This window comes from Indicator indicator, chromosome 2 (genome assembly GCF_027791375.1).
Source record: "Indicator indicator isolate 239-I01 chromosome 2, UM_Iind_1.1, whole genome shotgun sequence".
Taxonomy (NCBI): domain Eukaryota; kingdom Metazoa; phylum Chordata; class Aves; order Piciformes; family Indicatoridae; genus Indicator; species Indicator indicator.
The window spans coordinates 52,019,460-52,031,630 of record NC_072011.1 but is presented as its reverse complement, the minus strand read 5'-3'; the positions used below and the strand labels follow the sequence as shown (position 1 = coordinate 52,031,630).

Here is a 12,171-nt window from a genome sequence, read left to right as displayed (position 1 = left end):
TTACTACCATCATGGTGTTTCAACATTACCTACCTTAACAGGAAGGTTCCCTGCTATTTTCTGTGAATGATTATAGGCAAGCACAGAAAACAGCTAGGAATAGGCACATCTCTTTGAAGAGGTTCCATCAAAAATGGCCATGGTAGGTAGGACAAATGCCTTAAGAAACAGGAAGAGCATTGTGGATTAAGACTTAAGTGAATTAACTCACCCTACAGTGTGAGTCAGTGTTAAGAGATTGTGGGATGGTTGGTCTGCTCAGGAGTTGAAGGAAGTGAGGACAGATGCCCTAGGGCAGCTGGACCTTGTTCTGTGGACCTTGTTTCAACCACAGCTGGGTGGAAAAAGAAACATCTGGAATTGCTGGCCAGATGCTGTAAAGAAGGATAAAGAAAACAATCAAGATTCCAAATGCAGCATATAAACCATGAATTCGCAAGCCTCTGATGGCTACTTTTGGCCAAGTGGCAAGGGCAGGTGTCAGAAGACCTCCCTTTAAGTGCAAGTTCTGTGATGAGCTAAACTCAATACTGGAATGCTCAGCTGTTTTTCAAATTATTATCAAAAATTTATGCAGCAAGTGATACCTGCAGTCAACCATATCTGGGGTCTGTTCTTCCCCCTGGCAGAAATATATAAAATACTTCACTTTTTTTTCTCATTCTAGTAGCTTTCTGTCCTTCAGTTAACTTTTCATAGAAATCAGCAGTGTTGTGTAAGACAAGTGTCTAATCAGGCTTCTGAAATGTCTCAACATCCAAACTTGCTATTTTTAACTTGGGGCGATCAGTATTGCATCAAGAAATGTCTGGTAGTTTTTCTTTATATAGCCTCTGAATTTTGTAAGACAGCTCAATGGTGGTGGATGCTTGAGGTTTTAATTTCTTGTCTTTGGGGTGAGGTGGAACATCTTGCTGGTTTTTAGCATGTACTGTCAGTAATGTGGTTATTGCTCATAAGGGTGGGCCATCTCTGCCCAAGAAAAGCTTGCAACTTGGAGCAGTATCTACGCACGCTTTTGTTGTGTGTAGTTTCTGAACAGGGAGAATTACAAATGTCATGCAGAGAAGCTCCTCTTCCAGAAATCTTCAGATAGCAGTGTCTGTTTGCACATTGGTGCTCTGAAACCCCATTCTGATCTGTGCTGTTCTTCAGAAGAGCCTCACTGTGCTAAGCTACATTCAGTAATTATTCTTCATGTGTGTGCAGGCTGCTTCATGCAGACAAAAATGGCTGATAACCTGCAGCTGTAAAATGTAAACTCAGTGCCCCGGGCTGCTTTGTGGGCTTGATTTCTCCTCCATAGAAACGCTCTGCCTTGACTGCTGCATTACCTGGAATTACTGTGTAGGCATCTCTACAGATGTACCAGAGATAGCTTTAATACTAAGCAGAAACTGTTCCCATAAGCAAATTTTGACTTTTGATTTCCCTTGCTACTTTGAACAAGAGAAGACTGTATTCAGGTCAAGGGGACTGTACTGTGACTTGTCCCATCCTTGCAGGATCCTGGAAGCCTTACTCTGCAGCTGTTGAGAGTTACTGGATGAAGCAGATGCTTATTCAGTACTGATTCATTCTTGGTAGGCTGCTCAGGACTCACTGCTGTTGGATGGCCTGCTTGTGGAGTTGCTATTAAGGGTAGAGTTGCTCCTGGAATAGCACAAGAGCTTCATGTGGAGTCAGTTCAAAGTCCTTCAGTAAAAGGGGGCTTTTTTTCCCTGCAGGTCACTCAAGGTATTTTGTCTGGATAGTTCATAGATTTTATTGCAAGACAATATTCCTGTTCCCTGAGCTTATGGAAATGCCAGTTTCTAACCATGTTATTTCAACTGTGTCAAAGCTACAGAGGCAGCAGAGCTCAGTGCTCTCTTCTTAAGCAACTGTTCCAACTCAGTCTCTGCTCCTGCCCATATTTTTGCTCTTTTTGACTGCATGATGTGCAGTTAATTGGACAGGTTGGACTGTTTCAAAGGAGCAGTTGAAAGCAATTCACCCTCTCATTGCTCACTGCCTGGCAGCTAGGGCTGCTTCCAGGACAGAGTGGTTTGAATCCCCTCAGCTGGAGAACAGCACTGAACTGGGCTCTGGGCAACCTGATCTTGTTGGGGATACCCCTGCTTACTGCAGAGGGTGTTGGACTAGAGGTTAGACCTTTGGAGGTCCTTTCCAACCCAGATCATTCTGTTATACTATGAACACAAACCTTCAGCCACTACCATGAGCACCCCCTTGGTTTGGCATCCTGATGTTGGCAGATTGGATGGCAGAGGAAGGGAGAAGTAAGACTACCTTTAAAGAAATCAAGGAGCTAGCAACATCCTGTAAGATGGTTGGGAAACCTAGCACAATCTAGGGATGCAAGTGAGGTCAGAGCACTTTGGTGAGAATGCCTATCTGAGTCGTGGGTCCCTGTGGCCATTAAGGTGGGGAAGACTCAGGTACTCATTTCTCAGGTCGGAGGAGCCCTGAGAAAATGCAAAAGCAAAGATGTGAATACCCTGGAAGATGGAGACACAAGCTGCTTTGAGGTTTTTCAGTAATGCTGATGGTCCCAGAGCCTACCCAGAAACCTGTGGCAGAGCACACACTTTGGTTTGACTTTTGGACTCCTGGGCCATACAGTTCTCTCTCTTGCAGCGTGAACTGCAGGCCAGATCTTCCTGAAAGGATAGTCTATATTGACTCAGTTTGCAAACTTTGTAACCTCATCTTCATCCAAGCTGGATGACTCAAGCTTCTGGTGGAAACCAGAAAAATAGGGAAGTATCCAATTTATAAAGATGCAGAGGGCTTTATGAGTGACTGTCCTGCAGCTGGTGTGCAATTAATACTCTTCACATGGCCACGTGCTTGCCCCCGTGAGTTGAGCTTTGCCAGGAGTGCACATCAGGTACCATAAACAAATCCATCCATATGCAGAACAACGGTGTTGTTGAAGTACTTGTCCGTGCTAAACACCTCTCCTTCCTTAAGAGCAGGGGGCCAGGAGAATGGTTCATCCAAAGTGTAAGGAAAGTATTTGGAGGGGTGAAGAAAAGCTGTTCAGTCAGAAGAGAATTCTCTTAATGGAACGGTCCCACAGAGGGTATTGTGTCTGCAGCAGCTGTCCCCAGCAGCCCTTGTCTGGTGTCTGCTTTACAAGAAGCCGGTGGCATTTCCTTGTTATTTAAAGGAACAGGGCGAGTAGCGAAAGTGAAAACTGGTTTATCCCAGCGCGTCCTCAGCCCGTGAGTCTCTGCTGTCACTACGCTGAAAGTCACGCCGCTCCCGAGAGCCGATGCCACAGCCGCAGGGCGGGAAGGAGCGGCCTGGGGTAAGCAGTAGCGGGGGGCTCCGCGGAAGGAGGGTAGTGCCGGTTCCCGAGGACAGCCCGGCCTCCCCCGTCATGCCACAGTGGGGGAATTGCGAAGAGAAACGGCGGCGCGGATATTTCTGGAAGCGAAAACACAGAGGGCCCAGCTAGCCTCCGCGACTGGGGCTCTCCGGGGATTTTCAGAAAGCTCCAGTCCGGCAGCGCCAAGTCCCGAGGACGCGGCCGTTCCTCCCGCTCCTGGAGCTGAGCAGACCCCGCGGTCCCGGGGGACAGGCACGCTTGCCTGCGGGCGGTGTGCTCAGGGCCTGGACGGCCGAGATGGGGAATTCCAGACGGTCCCGGGGCTCCCGGTTCCCCGGGTGCGGATGCAGCCGGGTGCCATGTGACAGCCATGCGGACGGCGAAGTGTCCCGGAGCGGAGCGGGGCGGTGCGGCTCACGCGGCGACTCCGCCCCCGGCCCAGGGGACGCCAGGTGCCGGGGCGGCCCGGGGCGGTGCGTCCAGCTTCCTCGCCTCACCCGTACCCGCCCTCCCCTGACCTCCCTGCCACCCCCGGCGGGCTGGGGGAGCTCAGCAGCGCCGAGCGTGGCTCCGCCGCCGGCGGAATGTCCGTCGCCGTCCCGGTGGCGGCGGCGGGGGACAACGCGCTGCCTGGGACAGCGGCGGCAGAGGGCAGCCAGCAGGTAGGGGTAGGTTAGGAGGGGCTCGGGGCTGTAGGCGGGCGGGCACATGGGACTGAGTCACGCCGGGCAGCGCCGTGTCCAGGATGTCCGCCCACCCCCGCCGGGCATCGGCCCTTCCGTTCTCGGGAGAGCAGATGAACCGTCGGCGGTGAGGGGAAAGTTCCCTGCTGTCGGCATATGGGGCGGTCAGCGGCTTTTCCCACCCTTCAGGCAGCCCCGAGAAGCGGCGGGAGCGGAGCAGGGATGCTCTACCAGCTGCCTGCACCTCCGCCTTCTCGTCCGCGCTGGGCCAGGCAGGTGTCAAATGCAGCCGGGGTGCCCAGGTTCCCCCGTTAGCAGCGGAGCAGGTGTCTGCAGGGCTCTGCAGCATCCTTCGGGCATTCTGGCCAACTTCCAGCCCTTTGCCTCGGGTCCCATTTGTGCGGCGGGGCCGGAGGATGCGCTGCCGTTTGCAGTCACTGTGCGGTCGGTGGGTGGCCTGAGGGTAGGTGCTGTGGCATTGGGAGTGCGTGCTCGTTCTCAAAACAGTTACACACTTGACTTTGGCTGTCTCCCTGTGCACCTTCAAGTCTAGCAAAGTGCTTCTGGCTTATGTCTTCCAGAGTCAAGAAGAAGATGACAGGAAGGTAAGAAGAAGAGAAAAAAATCGAGTTGCTGCCCAGAGGAGCCGGAAGAAGCAAACTCAGAAAGCAGATAAACTTCACGAGGTGAATGGTTACTTGATGTTTTCCAGACACAGCTTGGGTACTGAGCATGGGACTTTACAATAACTGGGACTTCTTAGGCAGACATGGGCCTGTCTTCACACTAATTCAGCTCAGAGAGCCACGGGTATGTGGCAGACAAGCATGCTGTGAGGTGTGTGGTTGGGAACTTCAGAACACTGATGCTCATGTTGGACAGTGCAGCTCTGCTGTAGGTGACACTGCCAGGGAGACAAAGACATGGTCCTGTCCATGCCTCACCCTCCCTGATCATCCAGTAAACTGGACCACAGGGTTCCTCTGGGTTAAAACAAGCCCATTTTATTCTGGATTAGTGTTGAGCTTGTCACTTTTGCTATGGAGGTGGATGAGTCTTTACAGACTTACGGAGGAGGAAGGGAGCATGCTGCTTTGTGCCAGTGCTGGCTTGAGTCAATTCTAAAACTGGTGTGAGACAGAAATGCCCAGTTGAAAAGGCTTCTTAGGAACTTCAAAACTTCAAAGCGTGAGATCTTGGTATACTTGTCTGCTCTGATAAATAACAGTGGGTGTTTCAAAAAACCCACAAAAGTAACTGATTCTTCCAGTAACTCTGAATACTTCTCAATATCGCAATGTGGTGTAGTTTTCTCGTGTTCCCAGTGCAAACACTGGAGGACAGGATTCCCCTTTCTCTGATTTTGGATGTTACCTCACACAGATTGGTTTTATTGTAGTCCCAGCTGTGTTAGTTCTGCTGCTGCAATTGTGGCTGAGTCAGTTGTTCAGCTCTGGAGGTTCAGGACAGGCTCTTATCTTTCTCAGTGTGGAAGGATCTGCTAACAGTCAGCAGAGGCCAAGAGGGACAGCATGGGGAGTTTTGGTCTTGGATTTTCCATCTCCTCTGAGTCAGGGCCTGAGAAAGCCAGGTGCAGGGTCCTTCTGGAAAAGGGTAACCTCTGGCTTTTGTGAAATCATTTCTGGGCCCTGTGCCATCCTGTAGATCCTCTGATGCTCCTCCTGAACTTCCTCATGATGAGAATCTTCATACTGGGCACACAAATTTTTCCAAGTTCAAGCGCATCTGGTTGGATAGGAATTAATTCTTAGGAAGAACAATTTGGTAGTTTCATCCCTGAAAATGGATTATCAACTTACTCTTAAACTCAGCATCATAGGGTTTGGGGCAACAGAGGTAAGCAAAACCAGCATCAGGGATGGACAGCTTTTCTGGATTTAGCTACTATAATGTGTTAGGAGGACCATACCTGTTTTACTCTGTATGTGAGAGGTGGTGGGTGACAGAAGAAAGAGGCCAAAGGGATGCAAATATCTACATAAAGGGCAGAGAGGCAGTGCCAGGCTGCCCAGAGGAGCATTGCATGAGAGGTTCTCCCTTCTGTCTGGTAAGCAGGCCTTTTAAGGTATATGCAAGCTTTCAAGTTTGCTCTAAAGCTTTTCCAAGGAGGTGAGATTGAGTGGGTGAATGTTGAGGCACAGGCCAGCAGCAAGGTGCAGACACCTGCAGGTTTTCCATGGGCTTGCTCTGAACCTCTAGGGCTAGTCTCTTTGGGATGAGAAGGTTTGACAGCAGGGATACCGGAGGCATGAAGTTAAAAAATGTGACATGCAAGTCTCACATCCATCACAGATATATGCTGCAGAGCATCTCAATTTCCCCCTGCAATTAATAGCAGCTTATTCATTGCCAGAGAAGCCTTAGCTCAAAAGCAGCCCAGGTCAGGGATAACCAAGGCAAACCTTCAGGTGGCAAAGTGGGGCTGGGAACAAGCTGGCATAATGTTCCCCTCCTTCTCCCCCGTCCAAACATCTGAGCAGGTTGCTCCAAGGCCCAGCCAGCTTGGAGTAGAGTGGCTGGCACTGGATGCATTGTGCTAAGTGTGCATCTCAGCCAGCACCAGGCTAAGTGGCCTCTCTCCAGTGGCCTGGGGCAGGGACTGCCCTTTCCTTCCCGGCAATGCCAGACACTAGGTTTTCCCAGCACCTCTCTGCAGTTGGTGCTTTCATTTTCTCTGCTCTGACATTGCAGAGCTGCCCTGCTGTTCCCAGCAGAGGCAGCATAGGACTGGAAGAGGCCACCACAGGGACTCAGCCATCCATACCTGCAGCCCTAGGCTGCTGAGGACCCTTGAGGACCAACAGCACCTCCTGGTCTTCAGAGTCATGAAAGGAATTACGGTGTGGTCAGGGCACAGGTTGTAAATCACTTGCCCTGTTCCAGCACTCAGGCTATATTTGTCTTTCCTTATCATTTTGCACGCTGTAGTAAGAAACCACACAGCTTTTCTACAGTTGCATGAATATACTAAAGGTGGAAGCACTGAAACGAATGTTTGGTTTTTTCCTTCTTCCAGGAATATGAGTGTCTTGAGCAAGAAAATACCTCCCTGAAAAGGGAAATTGGAAAGCTAACAGATGAAATGAAGCACTTGAGTGAAGTGTTAAAGGATCATGAAAAGATCTGTCCACTATTGCACTGCACCATGAACTTTGTGACCATACCAAGACCTGATGCACTCACCAGCTGCCTGCCAAGATGAGACCTCTCCTCTATTGCCTTTAAATGTGATGCGTGCAAGTGCCATTAGCAGGGAAGATTTGAAGAACTGCCCACTTATGGTGCAGGTCTTCCATCAAAGAGTGTTGGACTTGACACTTGACCATGTTCTCCATGTTGAAGTGTTACAGTCTTCTAAATCTCAGGAAAACACCAGTATGGAAAAAAAGACAACTCAAACTGCAACTTTGTGCTTGGTAGAATATTTGAGCCATGGTTTTGCATTCAGAAATGTCAGAGTGCATCACAGCCCACCACTGCACAATGGAATGTAGACGGGGAAAAAAACCGACCTTGGGCTGGGATTACTTTCTTCCATACATCCTCTGTCAGTTGTCATCCATATATACCATGCTCTGGCTGCTGTGTTGTTTTTTTTTTCTAAGCAGTTTTGGTTAATAAAAGTGATGTCCCATTTTTGTGAAGTTCTTCAGAGTCTTCAATAATGCCTTTATACAGCTCTACTTTTTCTCGACTGGTCAAATCCAATGTCTAATGCTAGTCTTCCTGTCAGTTCTTTTATTACGTGCTTGTCATCTCCTCATTGGATCTTCTTTTGAAGTGTGTGTAACAAATGAGTCTACCCAGTCTTTATTTCTTTAATAGCCCAAATTCTCAGCCATGCTGACCTTAGTTCTTGAAGTATTTTATATCCTAAAATGTGGCTTTTCCAGTTTCTAATGATGATTGTCTGTTCTGTGTGGAAGAAAAGCAAGACAGAGTCTGCTGGTTCTACTCTTTATTTTAAAAAGCATCCACTGGAACTGGACAAATGTATTTTCCTTCAACTTGCATATTGCTTCTGGTAAATTATGTCTGTGGTGAGAACAAATCAAGTTTAGCTAAGTGTTTTGTTCTATGTCCACACTGTTTGATAACTGCTTCAAGAAAAACATGTTTTCTTTAACTCTTTTTTTTTTTTTTAACAAAAGGAAGAATTATTACAATGTTATTTAAAAATACACAGAAAGTATGTTTACTTTTTTCTGAAGATTATTGGTAGTGTTGAGCTCTAGAAATGTGAATGTGGTAGCCTGGGATCCAGCCAAGCATGTTTTTCACACTCAGAGGTCACCTTTGGATAATTAAAAGCTCCACCCCTTTGCCAACTCTCTCCCCTCAGTATTTGGATTTTTTTCATTTCAGTTCATAGGATTAATTTCTCCCCTCACTAGGTTCATAGTATTTATCAGCAGAATATAATCGGAAAGATTTACAAGTTTTTTTCTTTCTTTTTTAGAAAAGAAAAAGTTCTATTTTGTAGAATAATACATTGCTGATCACTGCAAAGGTAGATTTGGGGAAACCATATAGTCAATACTGCCTTCTAAAGGGCTCTCTTGGGGCATTATCTTAGGCTAAAAACTCAAGAGAACAGGTGTTATCTTGAATGGCTTCATTTACCTTTTTCATTAGGTTGTCCACAAGAGAGTTTTCAGCACTTGCAGAAGCTATTTACAGCCTAAACACAGTCTTCAAAGTTTCTTACAGATCTGCAAGAACTGAGTCATTCTGCAAAGAAAAACTGGTTCAGTCCCTGCCAAGGAAAATGAAAGTTTCAAGACACCTGACATTATGCTTTTTGGATGCCATCCTTGAGATGATACTCTGTGTCACAATTAAGAAAGGAAGATGTCTTAAGCAGCTTCACCCAGCCACCCACATTCCTCCAGTCTCTGGATGCCACTGTGTAATTTGGACTGAGTAGAAGTGTAATGGACAAGTAGCAGCTTTGTGGAAATTCACTCTAGGAAAACCCATTATAACTTAGGAGGGAGGGAATGTGAGAGAGGATGTCTCACATCTCTTAACTAAGTATGTGCAGCTGAACTGAGGCTGGGAATGGAAAGTAACTAATTGAGGTCGAGGCTGGTGTGAAAGCATAGTCACTCCTACGGAGCCCTGCAGACCCTCAGAACTAGAAGGAAAGATCAACCACCTTGTCCAAGAGACTTCATCCCAGCAGAATCCTCCTACAGGTACTTTCTTCTGAAAGAAGTGGTTTAGTTCTCTGTGTAAAATCCTCCTTCTTACACATTTGTTCATCTAGACACCTGTCTAGAAATAGGCTTCAGCTTATCATGCAGTAGTCCAAGATCTATGGTACACTTTTCATCAGTAAGCACTCTGCTCATTCTGCAATGCAAGCTTTAGACCACTGTTTCTGCATTGGAATGTGTTGGTTTATTAACTGTATAATATCTGTGCAGAGTGTTCAGGGGAAGATAGCTGAATTCACAGCAATGTTGACTACTGGCACAACCCAAGTCCAGGGTTATGCTGCCATTCCTTGGAAGAGGCACTCACTACCACCAGTTCCTTCCCATAACTGCAGAGTGTAGGTTCAGCCTGTCATCATGTCTGTTAGTAAAAGCAGGGTTTCAACTCTCTGGGTACTGAGCTGCTTCTTCCTCCTGCACCTATTGCATCACTGTTTTCCCCAGCACTCTTCCCATAGATCCTTGTGCATCATTTTTCTGTTTAACAGATTAATCAAGCCATCTCTCACAAACAGTATATTGTGTGAGTAATGTTCAAAGACAGCTGGGGACCTCAAGTAAAGGAAGTAAGCAAAAGGAGTATCCCAGGCCAAATAAATACAAGATTCTGATATATTTGTAGAACTAATGTTGTAGCTGAAGCATGGATCGAAAGGGAAAATGAACTGTTAAAGCACAGGCTTATGTATCCCTAAGCAAATGATACACATACAGACTTGATTGCACTCTTTGGAGTAGCTGTTCATAACAATATCGATTTACAGAGGGTTTCAAAACTAAAAGTATGTTCTGGAGCTTGGGATAATTGTTACATGAATAGGGAACCAGAAAGGAGAACAGAAAAGAAAAGGCTTATTTGTTAAGGAAGCAACAGAAAGTTCTTTTTCAAACCCAAACCTCTCCTTTTGCAGCAGTTAAACCCTCAGAAAAAAAAACCAACAAAAATTCATGCCTGTATAGGGCTAAAATACTGCTTGACATATTCTGGCTTCAGAAAACTTCCAGTTGATTTGACTTATTCCCTACAAGCACTGTCTGTATTATATCCACATAATTTTCAGTTGCAGGCATATGGAGAAGATCTTTTCTATGTTCAGATGGTGGTTCACGTGAGGAGTACTGTGAATTGCAGTCTTGTTTGTGAATGTGTAATGTAGATGAGGGTTGCCAAGAAAGCTGGATTTTGCCTCTGAAGTTCACAGTGAAGGTTACAGTTTGTCTAGCTTTGGTTAGCACAGATTTCCTTTTTGTATTTTCTGTGACTCTGATGAAGAAGCAAAATGCACAGTGCAAACTTACTCACAGATGAGTCCTGGAGCAGACTGGATCCAATTCAGCTATTTGTTTATTCATTTCTTTCAGTTGTGGATGTTATTGAGTCAAAATTAAATTGATCATATTTTGAAAACATATTTTTTGCCTCCAAAGGTAAATGAAAAATCAAAAGATAAAGTCGAGCTTCCCAAAACTGCTACTGTGATCAGAGATCAAGTATTATACCTCAATACAGCTGGTTAGAAAGTCCTGAATCTTCCCACTGATGTTGGTGGACATTTACAAGCATCTTCATGTACTTATGCAGAAACTTGCTGAAAAATACACTTAAAAAAAAAAAAAAAAAGACTTAAAGCAGCCTATTCTACAGACTTTCTGTTCTTTTCCCTGGTAGCTCTTACTGTCGTCCGCTGTTCCATCTGTAACACCTGCTGATCCCATCTGCCTCTGTATTCTCTCATAATTGTATTTCATATGCCACATTTCCCCCTTCTTCCTATTTTCTTCTGTTCCTGTGTAGTTTGGTGACAACATCACCTAATGTCAGTATTAGAGGAGCAAGGCTAGTCTGTAGGAAATGACAGAAATTGAACTTCATTGGTACACCCTGTATATGATTAAAAGCTTTTATCTGTGGCTAGTTTTGTCAGTTGAATATTAAGGAAGGTGTCTGTGAAGCCTTTTAAAATGTAATTAAACATGACATAACCTTTACTGTAGTCTATAAAACCCTATAAGTTTCCTGTCCATAGATGAATACTTTGCTGCATGGCATTTGGGGTTTCCATCTGTGAATCAGTCTAGAATTTCTGCCTCTGTGAAAGTCACAGATAAAACAACTATTAAAAAAATATCCCTTTTCTCTTCTTCCCATCAGTGCAGTGATATAATTCCTGTCACAGGAAGGAAACATGTCTGATAAGCAGGAGAAGTGGTGGGGTTATTTACTGTCATAAAGAGTAGTGTTATGCTTTTTAAAGGAAGGTAGGAGTTTTCTGTTTGTAAATGACAGGTTACTGTGGCCACTGGAGAACCATTTCTACATGTACATACAGCAGGTGGTGTGGGCATGCACTGATAACAGAGTGAAAGAATTGGGATGGATTCTTTACATAATCAAAGGGTTTCCATTGATTTCACTGGAAGTAGAAGCAGTCCTACAGCTGCCTCAGAGGACATATGGCACTGTGCTTAGTAACTTGGGTAATATTTAAGTCAAGAATAGCTACGGGCTAACTTGAAGTGGATAATTCTTAATAAGGAAACCATAGCAACAATAATCCCTAGTCTTGCATGCTCCTTTTCTGGTACTCATTAGGGTTTTGGGTTTTTTTTCCCTACATAGTTCCAATGGAAAAAAATCCATAAGAACAGAGTAAGATTTTTTTCTTCAGGTGTAGAATTTTTAAACCACCATATCAAGTGCAAAGGCTTGACTAGTCAACTGTCAAAACATCTGGAATAGCTTTTGCAAATAATCTGCTCTCTAGTAGCTATGTAAGGGAATCTCTCTGCTGTAAGGGAGTCATTATAGTTCTCTTTAGAAGTGGATAAGCTAAACCACAAAGGGCTGTCTTGGTATAGAACAAAAACATTCATTTGAGAAGTTAGTACTGAATGACTACTGTGCCTCATT

The 12,171-nt window shown here is 45.6% G+C and overlaps 1 protein-coding gene across 1 annotated transcript; it reads left to right on the top strand.

The window, feature by feature from the left end:
• The first annotated feature begins 133 nt into the window (after window positions 1-133).
• BATF3 (basic leucine zipper ATF-like transcription factor 3) lies at window positions 134-7,243 on the top strand. Its single transcript, XM_054397153.1, has 4 exons — window positions 134-142; window positions 3,260-3,316; window positions 4,602-4,706; window positions 7,058-7,243. Exons 1-4 carry the CDS (start codon window positions 134-136, stop codon window positions 7,241-7,243), a joined length of 357 nt encoding a protein of 118 aa, XP_054253128.1.
• The last annotated feature ends 4,928 nt before the right edge of the window (window positions 7,244-12,171 follow it).

What these genes read in the sequence shown, in the direction of transcription:
- BATF3 (XM_054397153.1), top strand. An exon ending in GCGGGAAGGAGCGGCCTGGG is followed by an intron (nt 3,317 to 4,601) that starts GTAAGCAGTAGC and finishes TATGTCTTCCAG; the next exon opens with AGTCAAGAAGAAGATGACAG. An exon ending in AAGCAGATAAACTTCACGAG is followed by an intron (nt 4,707 to 7,057) that starts GTGAATGGTTAC and finishes TCCTTCTTCCAG; the next exon opens with GAATATGAGTGTCTTGAGCA.